The sequence below is a fragment of the Xyrauchen texanus genome, chromosome 18, assembly GCF_025860055.1.
Source record: "Xyrauchen texanus isolate HMW12.3.18 chromosome 18, RBS_HiC_50CHRs, whole genome shotgun sequence".
Lineage (NCBI taxonomy): Eukaryota > Metazoa > Chordata > Actinopteri > Cypriniformes > Catostomidae > Xyrauchen > Xyrauchen texanus.
Window position 1 is genome coordinate 41,374,884 of NC_068293.1, and position 23,031 is coordinate 41,397,914.

The 23,031-nt window shown below is 36.5% G+C and overlaps 1 protein-coding gene and 1 pseudogene across 3 annotated transcripts in view; one reads left to right on the plus strand and one right to left on the minus strand.

Moving 5' to 3' along the window:
- The window catches only part of LOC127658842 (xin actin-binding repeat-containing protein 2-like), a 163,241-nt pseudogene that overhangs the window by 138,747 nt on the left and 1,463 nt on the right, over nucleotides 1-23,031 (minus strand).
- Nucleotides 5,020-23,031, plus strand: part of LOC127658528 (cysteine/serine-rich nuclear protein 3-like) — a 68,327-nt gene continuing 50,315 nt past the window's right edge. For 2 of the 3 annotated variants that reach the window (XM_052147844.1, XM_052147843.1), the window contains exons 1-2: nucleotides 5,020-5,247; nucleotides 5,842-5,873. Coding sequence is in view for 1 of the 3 variants with exons in the window: in XM_052147843.1 (XP_052003803.1) it covers nucleotides 5,245-5,247; nucleotides 5,842-5,873 (35 nt within the window). In the remaining 2 variants the exon portion in view is untranslated. The remainder of the gene's footprint in view (nucleotides 5,248-5,841; nucleotides 5,874-23,031) is intronic. The other variant, XM_052147846.1, reaches the window with a different exon arrangement.

The following is a 23,031-nucleotide window of genomic DNA, read 5'->3' on the forward strand; positions in this document are numbered from 1 at the left end:
TTCGCACTGTGACTTTGAATGTGTCACTCAACTGATAGAAATGTAATGTTTATTATATGAGATCCGGCTTTTGACACTTCGGACATTTGAGGTACTCATACACAACTATTACACAGGGTACAAACATTCACTGATGCTCAAGAAGGCAACACACTACAATATGCATACTATGCTTTATGTAAATATCTGCTTATGGTGATTCTCAAGGGCAGTACTAAATAAAATAAAAAGATTTCTCTTATATTTGTATGAACTATGAAAGGGGTGTGAACATTGATGAGACAAAAGGGGGATACAAATGAGCATATCTTCTCAACTATATATACTGTTTATTAAACCTCCGATTAATGGGTTATCAGCTGTCTTCCTTTTCTTCTGCTGTCTTGTTTCTGAACAACAATCTAAATCGAGCGATTCTGTGATTTGGTGACTAAAAATAGCCATTTGGCTCCTTAATGTTTCAGTTGGCCAATGGCTCCCAAGTAAGTATTTTAGTCTGGAGCCCTGATACATATAGCTTATATATTACTTGAACTGATTGTCAAAATCATTACATTAATGTACGAGTTTTAACTATTTCTACAGTCATTTTGAGGTGGGATAAACCAAAATCATCATTATAAATAATAGCTAAGCCTAAAATAGTTTTTCCAACATAACTACAATAGATCATTTCTCACTACACATCCAGAAAAATCAGTTTGTGTCTCTAGAATTTAAAAAAATGTAATAAAAATAAAAATTGTAGTAGTTGAACACCAAAGCGTAACACATAAAAGTGCCAAATCCTGTAATTTTCAGTGTAAAGTTATTGCCAATTTTACAACTTTGTTGCCATGGCGATGTAATGTCAACAAACACAAACATTACTGTAAAAATTATGATTTTAAACAACTTTACAGCTCAAAACATACATGAATAATTGTAATAAGAAATGCTTTTATAGAATTATAAGCTTCACATATCTGCCTTTAAACCCTCCAAAAATTGGCCCTCACTGTAACCTTTCTGTAACCTTCTCTCAAGAAAAGGTATTCAACATTATGCCAAAAATGCTGTCGTTTGAGCCAAACCGAAATATTCCTTTAACTTTTAAATTAGGCGCAATGTTTCCCCCTGTTTTGCTTTTAGAAGGGCATTTTTTACCTTTCTAAGGGCACATTGTATTTTTTCCATTTTTGGCGAATAATAATTTAATTGATTCATACAAATGCTTAAGATTGAGAAGGATTACCTCATACCCTAAGAATTAAATCCACATTAATTCTATAATATGTATGACCACGGCTGTAATAGATATTTAAGAACTATATCAGATGTTCCATTATGAGGGCGTTGTTTGCCCCTGCATTTTGGATTTCAATGGACATTTTTGTCAATTTTGCCCCGAGCCCTCCTTAATTTCTGACTCTGATTTACACCCTGACCAGAATCAGATCAACTCTGTGTGTGTGTGGCATCTCACATCACAAAAGCAGCTACCATCATAAATGCACAAGAGATTTAAAACGACTCATTACTGTGTCATTTTACAGCATAAATCTTTTGACAGCTCCTCTTTGGGTTTCTCACTTAAATCCCTCTTTGGGAATATGAGTCAGCCGCTGTAAACTGTTTTCAGATTAGTCACATAAGACCTAAATGGTGTGAATGGTTATTCTGCATTAAGTAAATGCGAGGGTGAATTAGATAATAAGAAAACAATAATGCAGCTAAATGCATGTCATAAGAAGAACAATGTGTTATCACTCAAGAGATTTCATCAGCTCGGCTTGGCAAAGAACGCCATGACTGGGATGAGGCAAGCATCACTGTTACCGTTCATACCGTCAGTGTTATTATACCTCAAATTATGCAGCTTTTTAAAGAGAAGTGAACCATACATTTTCTATTTTGTAGACTTAAATAAAATGGGCAAGAATATCCTATAGACAATGTAGCTGTAAAAACAGGATCTAGCTGTTCATTTCAGCAACAGAAAGACAGCATTTATTTTACAGTAACATGCTGGCAACACTAATGCCAGTTCTTTACTGTTTTTTTGACGAGAAAATCATTAAAAGTGTTATTACGTTAACCACAAGCAGGCTTGGTGGCACACCAAAGGGATACTGAAAGCTGATTGGCTTAAAGTTTACCTCAGACATTGATTGGTTATTCACAGTGTTGGGTGTAATGCCTTACTGTAATTACATTTATTGAAAAAGTAAAGTAAGGGTTTACTCTTCATTTTCAGTAATTTAATTACTGTTACTTCTGATGTAATTGCATTAAATACTGTATTGACTATAGAACAATTCTATATAAAACAATAGTGAATTTAAATTTGAAATGTAACTTCTGATGTTAACATTCATGTTTTTTTATTTAATGTTATTTGGCCAGTTCATGAATAATGTATGTGATTTTATATGATTTATCTGAAAGAATTAAAAGAACAGTTTCATATTTATCCTTGTATTTTTAATCTGGTTGAGGTTGAGCAGGGTTTTAGAAAGTAAATAGTAATAAGTAATGCAGGCCCGGTTCTACGGGGGTGCTTGAGGGTGCTAAGCACCCTCAAATGAATCTTTAATTTATCTGGCTTTGGGACCTATGGCACATCCACAAGCTTTTAATATGCTCAGGGTTGCCAGATAATAGATGCAACACCCCAATCAGAGATTTATACTTGCACAAATTGGAAATATTTCGCCTTATGTTATACTTAATTTATGCAATCTGGCAACCATGCATGTGATTGCACGCTTTCTCTCTCCTCTTCGAAAAAATTACACAATAGTGCAATATTATGCTCAAAGAAAAGTGTGAACTTGAGTAAAATCCCAATAAATCTTCACATCGTTCGCACACGGAGGGAACATGCGAGCAAGTCCAAGCGAGAGAGGAATATGTTTGTTCTTTGTGTTATTTGTAAAATGCTGAAGTCCCTCTCACATGTATGTGAATGTTGAAGTACTCATTTATCAGTGTCATGCAGCCTGTTTTATTCAGTTGTGAGCTGAATGGGATGCCAAATAAACCATTAACGAGACCCACATCATGACCCACGATCATGGAAACGGGTTGATAATGTTCTGAGAATAAAACAAATGTGTCCACTTTGCGGCCAACATTAAAATAAACCTTTAGACTCTATCATTTCTGAATATTTAATTTTATTTATTAAACCAGACACCTGTGACAATTCCTTGAATCCCATGAATCCCACCTTGAGTCCTCATCTGCACGAGCAGCATTTGGATCATGTGACAAAAACTAAGCAATAAATGTTTTGTACATATAAAACTGTTCTTTACGTTGTTTTAAAAGCATTCAAACATGATTTGATATATTTTAAAAATGTGTAATTATGACGAGACATCTCCACTTTAAACAGAGCACCCCCACTATTTTCAGAAGCACCCTCAAGTGATTTTGATCTGTAAGTGGGCCTGAAGTATGCAATTATTCTTCAGACAGAGTAATTAGTACAGTAATCTAATTACACTGTAGATGATGTTGATAATAATTTACTTTTTTAAGAGTTACCCAACACTTGATAGGCCTATGCGGAAACAGGCCACACATTTTTGCCTTATTTGGGTCCGCACTTTGGATGGAAGTGACATTTCGTCATTTGAATATCCAATCTTTAATTGGTTCTTGCCTGAGTTTCAGCACATGTAAGAATGAAAACAAATACATAAATGCACATTTATTACATCGAGTTAGGAACATTCGTAGGATTTAATTTGATTACTTTAGATGGAATGATCAATTTGCCACAAAATCTCAATTTCCTCTTCTGAGAAGTTGTCGTTAATTATCAAGACAGTTTTATAATTAATATATTATTAAGAAATTAAGATATCAGGGAGAAGTCACCTGTGTAAGGAAGCAAAATTATCATTCTAAAAAATATATTTATATCTAGGCCTATTTATAATGTAAAAAAAAATAAAAATAAAAATAAGAAAAATATAATTATAATAAAAAAAATTGTTTTATATCTAGGCCTATTTATAATGTAAAAAAAAAAAATATTTAAGAAAAATATAATTATAATAAAAAAACATTTTTGCAAAAAAATGTGTGTGTATATATATATATATATATATATATATATATACATATATATATATATATATATATATATATACACACATTTTATTACATTGTTTTTTTATTATATAAAAAATTATATCGCGGCAATGATTAAAATTACTAGTGAGTTGCAGCTGATATTGCCAGGTTTTTTAAGACCTGCAAGATCTTGTATAAACAATTCCTATAATCTGCCACCAGATGTCAGTATTTAATAACCGAAAGATGAGCTTTATCGTCAGCAGAGCTCCTTGGGACGCATGGAATGATGTCATGGATCTTCTTTATGAAATGCTGTCAAGCTAATCAAAATATATTTTTCCCCAGTTAGTAAAATATTTATATATTTTTTTATATATATTTATTTATTTATTTATTAAAATGTTAGTGTATCAAGCTTGTAAGAAATATCTTATTATTTGTGTACAGTATTTTTGTTCAAGATTTGTGTAATTAGATTAAGAGAACAATTGAACAAATTAGTTAATAACATATTATATAATTTAATGTATTATATAAAAGTATTATAACATAAAATACAATTAGTATTAAACATTATGCAACGCTTTAACAATAAAACTGACTTGTCTTAACTTATAAATATATCTTTATTTCAAGCAAAATTATGGCTGGTCAATTTTATATCACCCTTCAATCACTGTGATCATACACTCTAGTGATCATCAACATCATTGAAGAATTATATTTGAACAGCCTGGCATGAGAAACAATTACGCCAGGTTTACACATCCTATTACGGAGACTGCTTGCTACTTAATATTCATGAGCTTAGCCTTTCATCATTGGAGGGTGCCACGGAACGTCAACGTCACATAGCAAATATTCATAAATCACGCTTTCTCCATTGGAGGACTGCCCAAGTGCGTCATCAAGGCCTGATTAATATTCATGAGGTATGCTCTTCGCTGTGGTAGCAATCGCAATTTCGGCATCTTTGTTTCCACTGTCGGCTCCACGAAAGAGGTGTAGCTGAGGCACACGCCGGTTTGGCACAAATGCTACATTTAACTGTGATGCTAGCTGTAACTGTGGTGTCAATGTGATATGTGACCAGTTTTGGGTATCGATTAATCTCGCGCCAGTGTACGATCAAAGGACGGCGGTGTGCGATCAGCTGACGGTGATTTAACAGTATGAATGGTAAGTGCGCCCGTTTATTCGCGATTGCCAACTTGACGCGAAATATGTGTTTTTCCCACGCTCTCATCCAGCGCTATTTAAAGGTGGGTTCCGTGTTGCACGTGATGCATTTTATATATATATATATATATTATACACACACACACACACACACACACAGTATATCCTTGAGAGAGTATTGAGCAATTACATATGTGACCCCACTCACAACTCTGCACTACTTCTACTGAAAGTGAACCAAAGGTCCAGAGTGGAGGCAGGCTGTCATCACGCATCTCCCTGAGAACGTGCAGCTGTGTCAGGCAGAGCTCTGCTTTGCTCCCCCTCCCCTGGGAACACTTCCTCCAGTAATGAGGTAGCATTCATAGAAGGCCCACATTGGCCCATTCTACAGCTAGTGCTGTAATGGCTGCTCTTGCCCATGCATTACTGGAGGAAAAGCCCATAAAATGCAGAATGACGGTTTAAAAGAAAGTGCATTAAATACATTTGTACTTGATTCCTTTTGTCCTGTACAATTAGAAGGTTCTTAATAGTTACTGGGCAATGTCTTAATACAATTGAATAAGTCTTAATTTATCTATTTTTCTGCAGAACTTTAGAGTCAGCTCCATTCTGCAGTCAAGGTAAGTGAATGGATTTTTTTATTCTCCCAAAATGTTTTTCAATGTGCTTTGTTGTTAAAGCTATATCATATTCCTTGCTAAAAATCAAGCACGACTGCTATGACAATCATGCATTATATCTTAAATTATATCTTCTGTCACTGAATGAGCTTAATATAAAATTATGCATTTTTAACATGGACATTAACATTTTACCAGTATGTGTGGGCTTGGAATTGAACCAATGTCTTTGGCTTTGTTAGTGCCATGTTGAGCTACAGCCACACAAAAACTCTTGCATTCATCACCCTTCATACAAACAGGTATTACAATACAAAGAAAGTATTGCTTTTTGCAATCAATGTCTTATATACCTGATATAATTGTTTTGAGGACTCTTTAGCTTGAGACAGAGTGTGCCGTTTATTGCATTAAGCTTATATGATACTTATTTTGTCTGTGCTAAGACTAATAATTGATGACCGTCATTAGTCAATTGTCTTTCTGGAGAAATGCCCTCAAATGTGTGGACACGTGCTGAAGCCAGCTGCATGTACCGGTACCATTTAAAGCTCCTCCTTGCCTCATACAGGGAAAACGCCATCACGAGCATCATGCGCTCTGTTTGAAATACATGACCGTGAACAGAATGCAAATTCACATTGTAGAAAGAGGCACATGCAGAGTACATACTTATTTAATTATATAGCAGTTTAATAATCACTTTGTCACGTATTAACAATTTGATGAAAGGAACATTAATGACACCTATTCATTTAAATACATATTTAATATAGATTTACCATACCATGGTTCTTAGTATTGTACTGTACACCCTGCCAGCAAGAAACTCACCCTGATATACATTTTGTAAGCTGGGGGCCAGTTGCATAAACATAGCCATGAACTTAAAGAGCATCTATTATGGTTTTTCAAATATTACCTTTCATGTAGTGTGTTATATAGCTGTTTGTGAATGTAAAAAGGTCTGCAACGTTTAAAAAACGACAAATGGAGTTAATGAATCCCAAAAGAAAGAACCGATTCTGAACACCTGAAACGAGTCGTTAGTAATTCCAGACTTACTTCCTGTGCTAACCTACGTAATTTGGTAACAAAAAAAACCCGCCTCTGGTCTTCATTGGCTGCTCGTGAACAGCTTTGACCCGCCCTAAAATACTGCAGTAAGCGGAAGGCCAATCACAACAGACTGGGACATCTGACCAATCAGAGCAGAGTAGGCTGTCTGAAAGGAGGAGTTTAGAATGAATGGAACGGATCATTGAACGAGTTGTTTTTGACTCTGGGGAAAAAAAGGTAAAGCTGCAATTGAAATTATGAGCAAATTGAAGTTTTTTTTACCTTGAATGCATGAAAATCTATAGTATGAGACCTTTAAAACAAAATTAGGCACTTTTAAAAACCATAATATTTAGAATATGACTAGCTAAAGACGTCATAGAAAGCTGGTTGCATAAAACAAACTCACAGTTGTCTTCGTTAAGACGGTATAATTCCTATTGAATTATGGGGAAAGTAAGACACTGAACGTCTTTAAATATTCGTTGTTCATGCCCAAAAGGATTTTCAAGCGGAGGGAGATCACCAAACTAGGCTTAAAGCCCAGGGCATCCCCGGGCAGTCAAGGGCCCCCTGGTAGTCAAGGGCCCCTGGTCACTGGCCCCAAAGGCCCGGTCAGTAATCCATCCCTGCCTGATGGATTTTTTTTATTTTTATGGAAAGATATATTTCTTACACATTTTACATTTGTAATGTATACAAATGTAAATATATGAATTTTAGACTGGGTACATGTTTTTGTTTTGGTGGCAGGAGGGTGTCCATCCATCCATCCATCCATCAAAAATTAACAGTATGCCCACCTCTTTACACACTACTACACCAGTGACTACAAACAAAAACACAACAGTGAATCCTTGCCAGAGAAAGAAGGATCTCTTATAAAACAAACGCTGATGGGACTTAAGTTCTTCACATCTTTTGTAAGTCAGCATTTTACTACACAAGTATGTCAATTCTTACAAGCCTGCTGTGCAGCTTGTTCTCCCGTGGAGGGTCTGTTGACGCTCTGCTCAAATTTAACATAATTTCAACTTTGTACCCATTGTCGCCGAGCTACTGAAGCATCAGCTAATGATTACCAGACAATTCTGATTAATTCTATTTCTATCGGCAGTGCCAGCGCTAAAAGCAGAACAAGACGCACTTTTCAACGTAGAACCTGAAATTATGTGCATTCCATGTTTAAAGTGAAAAGACTGATGATGATAAATATTGTGGAGGATGAGAGTTTATGAGATTTAATACGCATTGCAATGAACAGTAGTTCTATCAATCAGTCAACATCCCACTTAGACATGGGTAAATGTTTAATGTTACCTGAATTGGTGCTATTTTAGGGAATATTTGTCTTTGTACTGTGGAGTTTGGAACATTTTATTAAAGCATTATTGTTACATATTGTTTTGTTCTATTGTGTTGTTCTTTCCAAAGAAGGAAATAAACGCATTTTGACAGGAAATAAGTACATATAGTGCCAAATATATATATATATATATATATATATATATATATATATATATATATATATATATATCAGAAACAACTCCTAAGGCCCACATATACCTTGTTTTTGTGCATTCTTGTGCATTGGATCTATCTATCTATATATATATATATATTTATTTATTTTTTTAATTCTTGAATAATGTGCAACGATGAGTCATGCATGATGACACCAGGAACATGTACACAGAAAAAAAAAAACTTTCTTAATCAGTGATTTTATCTAAAAACAAAATCAGTTAAAATATATTTAAAACAAGCTACATTTTATTTACTTGAGAACCTACATTTGTTAAGACATTATGACTTATTTTCAGAGATTAAATATACATTATAAGACATAACACTTCAGTCTTTTTGTCTTTTTTAATATCTTAGTAAATCTATTTTTTACTGGAAAACAAGACAAAATACTGATTTTAAAAATGCTGTGTAAATACGGTCAATTTTGATTTCATGTTGACTTTAAATTGAGTAGGCCTACCATTTCTTTCATTGTATGGATTAGAGGTCTTGGACGGCAATATCAGGCTATCGTCAGCCTTCGAAGGTTCTGAATAATATAATGTCTGTCTGAACGTTCATCCTGCAGGAGAGCGAGTCTATAGCCGGCTTGTGGTCTGTAGGGACACGCGTGGTGTAACAGTATGACAGTTTACCTAATTAAAGACTGTAGCAGTGTGAGGTGCAGAATGTGTGATTGGGAGAAGATTGGCTTATAAAGGCCAAGCTGTATTTAATATTAGCTAGAGGCTGAGAGAGAGAGAGAAATACTCTGGAGTGAAATGTACCGACCGGTGCAGCTTATGAACCTTTGTTGCAACCCCACCAGCTTCTTTTGTCATCAGCAAGAGACCAGCTGTGAATGGCAGCACCCCACAGCATGCACAAACACATGCACGACACATCTTTGTAGAGGACTTCAATTCACACCTGTTTTTCTTGAAATAACCTAATTAGTGGTGCTTGCTGAGAAGAGCATTACTGTTACTATTAGGTTTTTTTTTTGTTTGATTTTAAACCCCTAACCCTAAAGGGGCTTCAACGTGACTCACGTAAAAGGGATTGTCAATAACAACTTAAATTTAGTCTGACATTCTGCCTAACATCACTTTTGTGTTTCACTGAAGAAAGAAAATAAAAACGGAAGGGTCGGAAATTATTTTCATTTTTGGGAATACTATTCCTTTAACCACTGCTTCTGAATGCACATTCAAACATTACAAAAACAGCAAGTTTAACGTGCAAGCCGGCACTACGCACTAAACACCTTTATTAGTCAGTACGATCGTGATCAGAGAGGATTAATGTTCACACCACTCCTGACTTTATTTTATTAGCATCTGTTTATCCTTTCAAATCTTTCCCCCACAGGAACGGTATTTAATTACTCTATGTGACACACTTAAAGGACACTGAAACATTACAGAATGTATTTCCAGTCTGCTAGGAGGTGCTGATTAAGCTGGGTTATTTGAATAACTAAGTCTTCCGCGCATTGGTCTAACGCGTGCACAGAAGGCGATGCTGCCAGCTCGCACTGAATCCCTCCCATTACAGATTCACAGGAGAGGTAGCATGCCGTTTCCCTGATAACAGCCCAGCGCTCTGCCCCTCTCCACATGACTTATTCACACATGCTATTTCGAGCATAAAGCCAATCAATTTGGGAACCATTTATAGGAATGGCAGAAATTTGAATGTGAATATTCACACATTATCCTAACCAGCCGCGACAATTTTCCAGCAAGCAATTTGTCCACACTGGAAAAGGAAAATCTAGAGGGTGGGGCGTGCAATGCCATTATGAATTGCTGGATTTTGAACAGCCTGATCTCGTAAACATTACGTGACCATGGCATACTTTTTGCAAAATGAAATAACATGCTTCATTAAACGTTTCGCTGCAGTTTCCTTATGATACGTGCTGTAAAATGTAATTTGTACCTTATTCCGTTACATTACTCAAGGTCAGTAACGTATTATAAATACTTTGGATTACTTCTTCAGCAATGGTAGATTTTTTCACTTGTTTTGACTATAAAAATTCTGTCAGTACAGTAAGGCAAAATACACATGTTAAAAATACATTCTCTGAAAAACCCAAATATCTTCTGCAGTGTTGTTTCTAAAACAAGGCCAATCAAATTGATCTTGATTTAAGGATTTTTAGATATCTTTATAGGAACACACAAAAAAAAAAATTATCAAGAATACAATCTTTGCCCTAATATCAAAGGTCTTACTAGAAAAATAAATGATGATCTAACGTGAATTTTCTTGATAAAAAAATATGATCATGTCTGGTAACATGTGCGTGTAAAATGGCTAGAAATAGCATTTTAGCTTAGCGTAAAGCTGGTAATTTACACAAGGTTTATTTCTATTTCTTCTGCTCCAAACGTACTTCAAACTCATTCTCTGTCTGCTCGTATGAATGTAACACATCATAAGAAAGTGTTTCACTGCTGTTCAAATGCACTTTGGATCACATCATTTATATGTATAGATATTTTCCATCTGAAAGAACTAAATATTAAATGAAACAAATGACAATAAAATGCAAAAGTAATCTCTTCAAAAAGAGAGTACATTCTCTTTTTGAATGTAACTGTATTCTAAATACCAATTATTTAAATTGTAACTGTAGTGGAATACAGTTACTTATATTAAGTATTTTAAAAACATAATCCATTATGTGTATTCTGTGACTCCCCAACCCTGTCAATTTGCATGCTTTGAACCGCTGTCCTCTGAGTCCAAAGTCCATCACTCTATCAGTTGAGCTCCCGTGGAAGCAAATCATGTTGGAACAAGTGTGTAAATGTAGGTGGGTCTGTAATACAAGCGTTATAATGTTTAAGTGAGTAAAAGTGTTTAGATATCATAACATACCAATGTGTGAGTAATAGAGAGAAAAATAAGTGTTTATGAAGTCATAATTAGCCATTGTTGTTGTGATTTGTGTGAAAGTTGTTGTAGCGGCTCTAGTGTTCATTTCACTAGCAAACAGACGGAACGTAGAACGCGGCACGTATAAGTTATAAAAGTTATAGTAACGTTTATTCTATGAGACTGTGTTTTCACAGTAGGCTCCCGACCAAAATTACCCTTACCACCACTGTAAAACTGTAAATTCAAGTCACAAGTGACACTGGTTCGCAAGATCCCTGCCAGGTGGTGCAAAGGGACATTTTTAGCATGTTTGTGAAATTTGTTACTATTATTGGTAATATTATTTTATTATTCGTTATATTTGTGAATGGAGATCAAACAATGCAACTAATAAATGGTGGCATTACAGTTATAGCTCACGAATTTAACATTGGCATAGTATAATTGGGGAAAAATGCTAGAATATCTGCCTTTTTCAATACATTTGAAATAAATGTTTTCATGGGTTATTGTTTATCACATCATCTTTCTGAAAATTAAAATGCCTTGTGATTGATCATAATTAGATTTTAACTGTTCTGAAAAAACAATGAAGCAAATGAATAGTGCAGTTATCTTGTGCTACAGTAGACCCAACGAGTTGGCATTTGTAAGCTAACATACAGTGGTTCAACTGATGTAAAATGCATTTACTTTTTCGTTTTTGTGTGTGACACAAGCCAAATAATCAACAAAATGTCCTGTTGCTGCTGATTAGGACAAATGCTTGTATGTTCATAAAAAGGGATAACAGTTATCAACATGGTGTAGAGGTGAATGTGGGAATCTATACATATGGACTCGTAAGTGAGCTCGTAAAAGGTTGGGTGAGCATCATGTCCTGGTGGGAGAAGAAACCCAGCGTCTGGGAGCTATACAGACGTGGCGGCTTGATAGATGAACATGCTTTGCACTCTAACATGCATGCATGCATGCATGCCTTCAGAAAAAGGGTGAAAAGAAAGAAAAAGGAGAAGAATGCTGTAATCTGTTTCTGATGTACAGGGCAAACGCGATGAAGAGAAACAAAGCCTTTTCCAGTCTGCTGCCTACCGAAATATTGTGGTAGTGAGGTGAAACTTACAGGGAGCACACTGCACCCTCAGCTCTGGGTCATGTTTTTTTAGATATGGGTCCATGCTTATATTTTCCCTCTGATTTGTGAATTCTTTCAGATGTATGGTATGGCACTCACTACAAAGCTAGCATTGGAAATGTTCAAATGCACCCCTCTTTGAACATAAGCCCAAGCAATCACATTCCCAAACTGATGGCTGCAGTTCATGCAACCTTTGTCTTACAGGCGAAATTGTGGTCTCTTTTGAAAGAAAGTCCAAAAGTCTCAATTACAAAAGCTTGAATATATTGAAAAAAGATATGCAATTTATTAGCATCAAGTATATTGCTATGTTGTGCATGATGCTAACCATAAAGCCTAATATATATACAGTGGAAGAACCCATATTGTTTTCTTCTAAATGAACTAAAGCACCCTATGGGTAAACAAAGCTTGTGTTTATACTATGCCTATGCACCGTTATAAAATGTGTTAATTGAGGGTCATGTCACAAAAGGTGCAAACTCTGGGATGGACTACACATCAATAGATAGATTTTACAATAGCCTTGGAGTAACAAGCTCCATTTTTAATGTTAAGATAGCGACCTTGCTAGCTTCAATCTCCTCTGCTGGCACGAGCAATTGTAAAATAATGTCACATCCAAACCACACCCACAATTAGTTTTAACCAATCATCAACACTTTTCAACTAGTCAGGTTCTCCTAGGCTAAAAATTTCAGGGATGTGCACGAACAGGAGAAACACTGTATTTAAAATAGGTAATATAATGCAAAATGCTTCAATTGTTCACAATCTTTACTGTGTGATTATTATATATCGTTATTCAAATTGATATTATCAGGTAGGAATGTTAAAGTTAATGTTGATTCAAACCTGTCATTAAAATGTATTGGGCTTAAAGCTACTAAGGTCATCCAGCCAAGAACAGTGAGTGCTTTTCTCATTTTATTATCAATATTGCCGTTTGATTAACTTCAATGATAGACCTATAACAGGCAGCCGCAGATCTATTTGGCTGCATTTCCACATGGTACAGATCAGGTATTTTGAGTTAAACGTAAAAAATAATGTAATTTTTGTCCTGTCCGCTTACTCAGATATACATAAAACATTACATTAATGGCTGTGTTTACATTAATTAATGCAAATGAGAAACAAATAAGTCCTTTTTTACTATAAATCTCCACTTTGTTTTTGTCGATTCACATTCTTCTTGCATATCACCACCTACTGGGCAGGGAGGAGAATTTATAGGAAAAAAGGACTTAAATATTGATCTGTTGCATCTGATTCCTTCAGAAGACATGGATTAAACCACTGGCGTTATATGGATTACTTTTATGCTGCCTTCAGCTGTGTCTCGTTTCGAAAGCTGCATGCTAGTTAGGACGAGTCCTTTGAAGACTTGTTTAAACGAGACGGCCTTTGTAGAACAAACTGAAACGGAATGTAACATGGTTGCTATGACATCACTAGGGTTGCAACGGTAGAAGATTTTCACAGTACGATAACGTCACGATAATATCACGGTATACGGTATTACACAATAGTATTTGGTTGAACAAACGCTTTATTATAATTGAAACTTTAAACCATTTTTTTAATTGAAGTGTGTAAAAAATATGTCTTCCTTTTGAAAATAAATTGAATAAATAAGAAAGCTAACAGAATTATAATAAACCGAATTATAAACATGATAAATGGTCTGCACTTATATAGCACCTTTTTAAGCCTTAACGGTATTCAAAGCGCTACACTACGTCTCATTCACCCATGCATACACCAATGATGGCAGAGCTGCTATGTAAGGTGCTAGCCTGCCATTGGGAGCAACTTGGGGTTCAGTGTCTTGCCCAAGGACACTTCGGCATGTGGAGTCGTGTGAGCCGGGAATCAAACCACCAACCCTGCAATTAGTGGCTAACCCGCTCTACCAACTGAGCCACATGTTCGTTTACATGTTAGCATAGCATGTTATATTAACTACTAAATGAAAAATAACATCAGCTGTGTGAGCTTTTAAAGTAATGTCCTATGATTATTAATTATTAACATACTGTAGGTGCATGACAGCATAGCCAGATTTACATTGGAAATCAAGTGGCGACCCACCATAGTAAAAACGTAACCTGTATATAATGTATCCTGGGTCGCATTTCCTTTTATGTTGCATAGATTTGTTCATGGTTTTCAAGTACAAGGACATGCATCAAGAGACATTATTGTTGTTGTTGACGTCAACAACAAAAGCGACGGGAAGTTTTCTCTCCCCACTTTTAAATATTGAATAGCATATTTACTTACATGTGCCCATTAATATCCCATTTGTTCCTAATTTCAAACATAATTCACTAGAAGTCACTAGAATTGAAATTGGTCTCATCAGTTTTGAGGTCTGCGCTCCGCAATATCGAGGGAAGCCCGGCTGTTGCACGCGCGCGCCAGAGAGAAGAGCAGATCATGATTGCGAGCTGGTTCTGTTACATTCGTGTGAAAGTGCAGATGAGAAGCGTTTAGCTGATTGCCAGATTATCATTAAATCTGCCTCGGCAGTCCTAAATAGGCTCTCACTTGGGCGGCCGCTGAAATATCTTCAATGGGAGAACCATGGCTTTGTTCTTTCCTTGCTGTCTGCAACCCAGTACGAATAGACCTGCGACCCACTTTTGGGTCACGACCCACCAGTTGAGAAACACTGCTTTAACACACACACACACTCACTTATGTCAGACCCCCTCTCCTCGCTCCTCTTCTTATATATTAATATAATTATACATATTATATACTCTGCACCCATCTACTGAGGTTTTTTAACTTGGGAATTAACATTTCTTGCTTTTGAACATCATATTTCCGGGCTAATTGGCGATATATTTTTTTTTAGACATTTCCAGTGAAGCAAAGAATTGTGGGTTGTGAGTGCCCAAGAAGGATACACCTCATGCATCCTCCAAATTCCTCTGAAAGAAGGGTGCATTCGAAGTGTCCTACTCGCTTTTATGAAACGAGACAGCGGAGGACCCAACCTTCCAAACGAGACACAACTTTTATGTGCTTTTTTTAGTTTTGGCCCCAATGACTGAATTAATTTTATTTAAATATTCACCTCATATCTCCATCGCAATATCTTTGTTTTCCATGTAAGAAGGAAAGTCAATCGTGTTTGAGACAGCATAAGAGTGAGTAAATAATGAGGGAATGAATATTTTTAGGTGTACTATTGCTTTAATAGTGGCATCAAATGAAGCGCTCTATGTTGACATGCTCATTCAGTCAATGGAAGCGTTTTCTCAGTGACAGAAGGACTCTTGGAGATCAATTAGAGACTCCTCATGTTTGATCAGCTATTTGTGGTCGGATTCTCTCTCTCTCTCATATTCCGAGATTCAGCCATGACCGGTTGCCATGGCACCTGCATGGAATTTCTTTCAGTCTGTGTCTTGCCTTTTACGAGTCAAGGGTAAGAGCACATGGGTTTTCTGTGCGTGCATGTGTCGCACAATTATATGGCAAATACACACTCAACCAGATACAAATAAGATGACAAATCTTATGCATTTACCCACTAGTCCTTCCATGCTGTGAATGAATTGATGCTTTCATACCGCGTGATGTTGCATGCAGGTCATTGATTGAGTTGCGTGTTGTTGCCTGTGGCATCAGCACCCGTGCATTTCACTGTCAGCTCTCAACCACCTCATTTTTGCTATCCATATACGTAGTCTTGCATAGCCAGACCTTTGACTATCAGCATATGGTCTGGCCAATATTGCAACGATTTCAAGTAAAGAAATGCCCAATTAAATGGGAAGATTCAGTCTGAAAGAACTTATGTTGTCTAGGACTTAACTCTCACACCTAGTGGCCTGTTTTCAGTTACCAATTCCATTGTAGAAATTCACTATTATCAGTACGCCATGATTAATTTATTCCATGAGTGAAAGTGCCCAATAACAGGGTGGTTAATGAGATTAAGCGTGTAGTATTCGGCTGGTCATGTGATCTTAACATGGCAGCCCCCTTAGCGGAACCTTGCCATTGAGAATAAAACGATAAAATGCTAATTTATAAACACATATTCTTCGCACTCCTACTCACACACTGCTATGTAAGGGATAATGTACAGTCAGCCAGTTGTTATTGCACAATAAACCCCGACAGGGTGTTCAGGTCTTGTATATTGTAGGTCTTGTTTCACCTTGAAGGGTTTATTTTGCGATAACAACCAACTGACTGTACATTATTTGCTTATTACACTGCTTCTAACCAAATAAATTAATAGAGTGACATAAAATATTGATCTGCATTGAAATTACGTAAATTGAGAAGACATTGCTGATATTGTTCTGTTGATGTTTTTGTGAAAAAGCCTGTCTGACCCCTCAATAATCGGCCTATTACAAGACTACTTTCCAAATAATTAAATGGACATGAAATATTGATTTGCGCTGAAATCAACCTCCGTTTTACTTTGTAATAATTACTGTCTGACTCTGCATTATTCAGCTTATAATAAGACTACTTGCCAAATAAATGCATATGAAACACTGAATTGAGTTTAAATAATTTTATTAACTTACTTGTAGAGATCTCACAGTGATCCGAGAAGCAGAGACTGCTCACATATCCCGAATGAACGGTCTGATATGTCTAAATCCCCGGATGTGCGGTTGTTACGGAGCAATATCTGACCACTGGATGGCGCCATTGATCAATCAGAATATGTTATAATTTGAAAAACTATACATTTTAACACTTGTAATTTAGATCCTCCTACATTTTACACCTATTCCACAGCGATACCGCGGTAGCTCAACTGATAGAGCTTTGGACTTTAAACTCGGTGTGCGGTTCGAGCCCAGCCACACAGGCTAGCTGACACGTGAGACGAAAGTGTCATAAAAGCGACACGAAACGACATGGTTGCTTCAGACAATTTGCTTTTTATTTCACCTTTTGCTTTTGGACATTATCGTTTAGGTTTAGGTGTTGGTTAAGGGTATGAATGTCTTGTGATGTTTTGTGTCTACCTCTCATTTGAATTGTTGATCAATATTAGTTAGGTTTAATTTGAAGTTTTACGTTAGGGAGGAATGCTTTTCTCATTAAAACCACCATCTATTACTCACCTTAAAACCCACATCTCATTACGACACCATTTCACTCACTTTTGGCGCCCCCCGCTGGACATTTCACTGGGAAACTGCAGCCAAACTTGTAATAAGGCACAAAACAATGAAATATTGGCCCTTAATATAAAAGTTCATTTCTGACACTAATATATACTCTGTGATCCTAATTTCAGCCTGCCCAAAAGTATTAAGGACTGCTTATTTTTCAGACATTTGCTTGTGGATATCTAGTGAAGCTAGTTTGTTACTAATGCCTTTTAAAAAACACCTCCACTACAAACAGATTATTTATAAACCAGATGCTGGGGAAGTCACCTCTCAATCCATCAAGAGATAATTACAGCTCTCTTTTTAACAGCATTTCAAAACTCCAAAATTTGGGGTCATCATTATTAAAGGTGTGACAGTTTTTCTTGATGTTTGGAGCGTCTAGCACAACACAGGCACGCTTTTGTTTTGATGCATAAAAGAGACGCAGTCATAATGCTTTAGGCTGCCTTTTAATTATGCAATTTCTCATTTGAAAAATCTGCTTGTTCATTGTTTTTGGGAACGTGTCGTAATTGCTGTGCACACATGATTTATTGCCTGTAAATGTTACTACTCCCAATCTAACAGTAAAAGAACAGGGTTATGAATAACTTTAAAAGAATAGTTCATCCAAAAATGAAAATTCGGTCATCATGTACAGTAGTTCCAAACCTGTATGATGTTTTTTTCTTAAGTGGAACACAAAAGCACATGTTCATAATATATTCAGATTTTAATTGGATTAATTGTGCCGCCCTAATTATCAGAACATGGCATTGTTTCAGTATGTTTGTTTGCATACTGACTAACCCAATGCTATCCGTTATGCATGCTGACTGTAAAAAGCAAACTCTGGTGGAGAAAGGAGGAGGCACATAGAAAGGGAAAATTGATCCAGATAAAATGTGAATGCTTTGAAGTTTATGAAGTATGATTAATCTGTAAGTATCATTAATGTTATTTTCAAAGGCATCCTATTTTTATATTAGTGTATTGACATGTTTTCCAAACATGAAATCACAAACTAGAGTAGATGATATGGATTATCTGTCCTGTTTTCCATTTTTGGCCTTTAAATGCACAGTTTAGCACAGTTTCAGAAATAGAGATATAGCTGCATTTACATATTTAGAATTCAAAGAAGTCTTGCTGTATTTATATTATAGCAGTTCTAGATTAAATTGCAGATATATTTTAAATTAAGGATGATCCCAACTCCTAACCCTAATTTCTGACTATCTATTTATTAAACATTTGCGTATTTAATCATATATTTACATTTACATTTATGCATTTGGCAGATGCTTTTATCCAAAGTGACTTACAGTGCACTTATTACAGGGACAATCCCCCCAGAGCAACCTGGAGTTAAGTGTCTTACTCAAGGACACAATGGTGGTGGCTGTAGGGATCGAACCAGCAACCTTCTGATTAACAGTTATTTGCTTTAGCCCACTACGCCACCACCACTCACATAAATCATATAAAAGTAAAAAGCCACGAGAGGCCATGCAGTACAATGATTTTTACCTTATGCTGTTTTGTTCAACCAAGTCTCCTAGTAGTTACGTTACTTTAACTACATTTTTGCAAACTGACATTTACGCGCTAAATTCTACAATTCGTTGCAGTTTCCTGGTGAAATTAACACTAGAGCCGCTACAACAACTGTGCATTATTCACTTTCACAGAAATCTCGATTTCAATGGCTTATTATGACTTTATAAACACATATTTTACACACTATTACTCACACACTGCTGTTATGATATCAAGACACTTTTACTATAACAAATCAGTTAAAAAATGATACATTTTAATGCTTGTATTACAGACTCACCTACATTTACACACTTATTCCAATGTGATTAGCTTCCACGGTGGCTCACCTGATACAGTGATGGACTTAAGCCTCAGAAGAATGCAGTTCAAGGCCAGTCAAACATGCAAGCTGACATGTGAGACGAAAGTGTCATAGAAGCGACCTGAAATAACACGGTTGCATTATAAAATGTGCTTTTCATGCCACATTTTGTTTTTGGACACTATCGGTTGTGTTTAGGCTTTGGTTTAGGGTAATGATGTCTGTTTTGTTCACCTCTCATTTATCTTTTAGGACACTATTAGTTAGGTTTAGGTTAAAGTTTCAAGTTAGGGAGGAACATTTTACATTCAATTCTCCATCTAATATTCACCTTAAAAACCTAATCTGATTACAACACCATTTATCATGCTTTTGGTGCCCCCCTTTGGACATTTCACTGGGAAACTGCAGCCAAATGTGTAATGAAGCACATCATTTCTTTTTTATTTTATTTTGCCACAATCACATAATGTTCATGAGACCAGGCTACTTTTGATGCTTTATTCCACACTATTCTACTACTCTGTTTTTCTCTGTTCCTCTGTCCCCACCCCCCACTCTCATTGCTATGGAAACCACTTTGGAAAACTCTATGGTGAGACAGTTGCCGTATGGTAATATCTATGCTAGTGTCAACCAAGCTGCAACAATCCATCAGATATGAATGACTAGCATGCTAATTGGCGCTATCTTTCATAGCTGGATGGATGTGTCAGTGATGTTAAAACTGGCAGATAATTTGTAACAAATCATAATTAGCCATCAGTTGTTAGTAAAGTAAATACAACTGTCCTCACTGCATCACAGTTTACTGCTTGCTGCTTGCTGTTGATGTTCTGATGTCACATGTACTCAGTTCTGCACTAAAAGTGTGTAAATGCAACCTTGGCTGACATCCATTCGAAATATTGGCTTAATTTAACTCACAAATATACACTAATAAGTCCATACCATACAAAAACATACAGTACCATGGCCAATGCATTGCAAGTGCACAGTCTCACTGAACAACTGAACATGCATTCTCATTTACTCATTACTCTTTCAGTAACCAACCTCAGTACTCAAAGGGGCAATAGAGTTAACTTAAAATTTCAGTGCTGAAACCGGATGCATTATCAATCGGGTATATTGCTATAGAAATATCCCATTTTATTAATTTGATCAGTAAGATTTAGACTAGAGCATATTGCAATACTCTTCCACCATGTTTGTTTTGATTAGAGGTACACCAATTTATAAAAAAAATTACCGATTAATCGGTGCATATAGTTGCTTTTTTAAACTAATGTTATCTGCCAAAAAAACTATGCCGATATTTTTTTATTCCTTTTTCTACCAATTTGGCATGCCCAATTCCCAATGTGCTTTTAAGTTCTTGTGGTGGCGTAGTGATTCGCCTCAATCCGGGAGGTGGAGGACGAATCCCAGCTGCCTCCGCGTTTGAGACCGTCAACTCACGCATCTTATCACGTGGCTTGTTGAGCGCGTTGCCACGGAGACATAGCACATGTGGAGGCTTCACGTCATCCACCGCGGCATCCATGCCAAACTCGCCACACACCCCACCGAGAAAGAAACACATTATAGCAACCATGAGGAGGTTACCCTATGTGACTGTACCCTCCCTAGCAACCAGGCTAATTTGGTTGCTTAGGTGTCCATGCAGGAGTCACTCAGCAAGCCCTGGGATTCGAACTAGCGAACTCCAGGGGTGGTAGCCAACGTCTTTACCACTGAGCTAGGATTTTATTCCTTTTGGACTCTTTGTCTGTGCTTGTCATAGTAAGGAATGAATACAAAATATTTGTTGACATTTTAAAAACTAACTGCTGATTTATCGGTTATCAACCTTTCCCGCCACCTTAGTTATTGGTATCTGCAAAAACCACTACCAGTCGTCTTCGAGTATTAATACTTAAGATGCCTGTATCGATATTTGTATTCATCTATTTCATAGATTGTTCATATCATGTCCTATATTTAAATAATGAAGCAGGTCAACTAAATAAATGCAAACTCTGAGGCCGGCGTTTCAGAACCATTTCAACTACGCTTATGATATTGTCATATATTGCGATTTATATATTGAATCGTGACATAAGTATTGCAATACGTATCGTATTGAGAGGTGCTAGTAATGCTAGCAAGTTCCCTTTAGTATGCAGAGTGGGCTAAGAAAATGTAGTGAACTGTTACGTGAAAATTAACGGATCTAAATTTGTGAACAATGGAGTTTTGTAAACAACAGCCAGACTACAAAACAAAATCCACAATTAAACTTCTTGAAAGCAATACTATGAAATATTGTGGGGGGTTTTCACAGGCTTCTCAGGTGAGGTAATGGCTTGAAATGGTTGATGTTTGACAGAATCAGGTTGCAGACAGCAGACACACACTTGACTAGAAACGGGACGTCATTAGTCGCTCATCACTCTAAATGCCACATATCTATTTACACAAAGGGTGCCACGGCAACAGCCCATCTGTCTAATATCCCAGATAAGAAAGCGCTGTTGTTACAGTTCTAATTTAATATTGAGCAGTACTCTCATGAGTAAATCTTCCTTTGAACTCTTCTATTTTTTCCATAAACAATGGAGCGCCTTACTTGATTATCAGTTGTCTAGAAAGTCTGACTGGTAGGGTTGTTCAGTTCGCCTGCTCTTCTCTGGCATGAATGACGGTTTATTCATCTTTTAATGACACACGCTCACTGTCTCAGCCCACACATGCACACACAGAGACCCATCTAATTTTTGACTGCATGCACTCAGTCTGTGAGGTAGCTGCCAATCAGCTATGGATGCCGCTGTTACATGACAGATGCAGAATATAGTAATTGTGTGCGGTGTGATATAACATATGTCATAGACTCCTTTTAAGGGGGTTATTATGTTACCAATGGGTACATCATTGAATGGTGAGTCCATTTTCATCTTGCATGCCAAGTATACAGATTAGAAGCATGCTCAATTTTATAGTGTGCAACAATGGCCGTATTTCGAGGACTTGGTGATGTATTCCTGCCTCAATTTAGCAGGTTAAATTTAGCAAGCTTTTTTATTTTTATCATATTTAACTTATTTCACATTTATTTTATGTTTTGTTACCCTGGCAGAAAGAAGAAAAGAAAGGAAAAAAACTACTCACCACTGCTATGATGAGGTTTCAAATGAATACATTTACCTTATATACAGGGGTGTAGGAATGATCTGAAATCTGGGGGGACACTAAATCTCATCAGTCACTCTTCACAAGTTCCATCTTTCACCAACAATCATGTCACGGTGCAAATCACTGAGATCACATTTTTTCCGCCGTTCTAATGGTTGATGTGAACATTAACTGAAGCTCCTGACCTGTATCTGCAAGATTGTATGCACTGTACTGCTGCCACGTGATTGGCTGGTTTGATAATTGCATAGATATTTGTTGGTGCCAGGTGGGCTGGTTTGAGTATTTCTGAAACTCTAGTTTACTCAGAATGGTGCCAAAACAAAAAACATCCATTGATCGGCAGTTCTGTGGAGTGAAATGCCTTGTTCATGA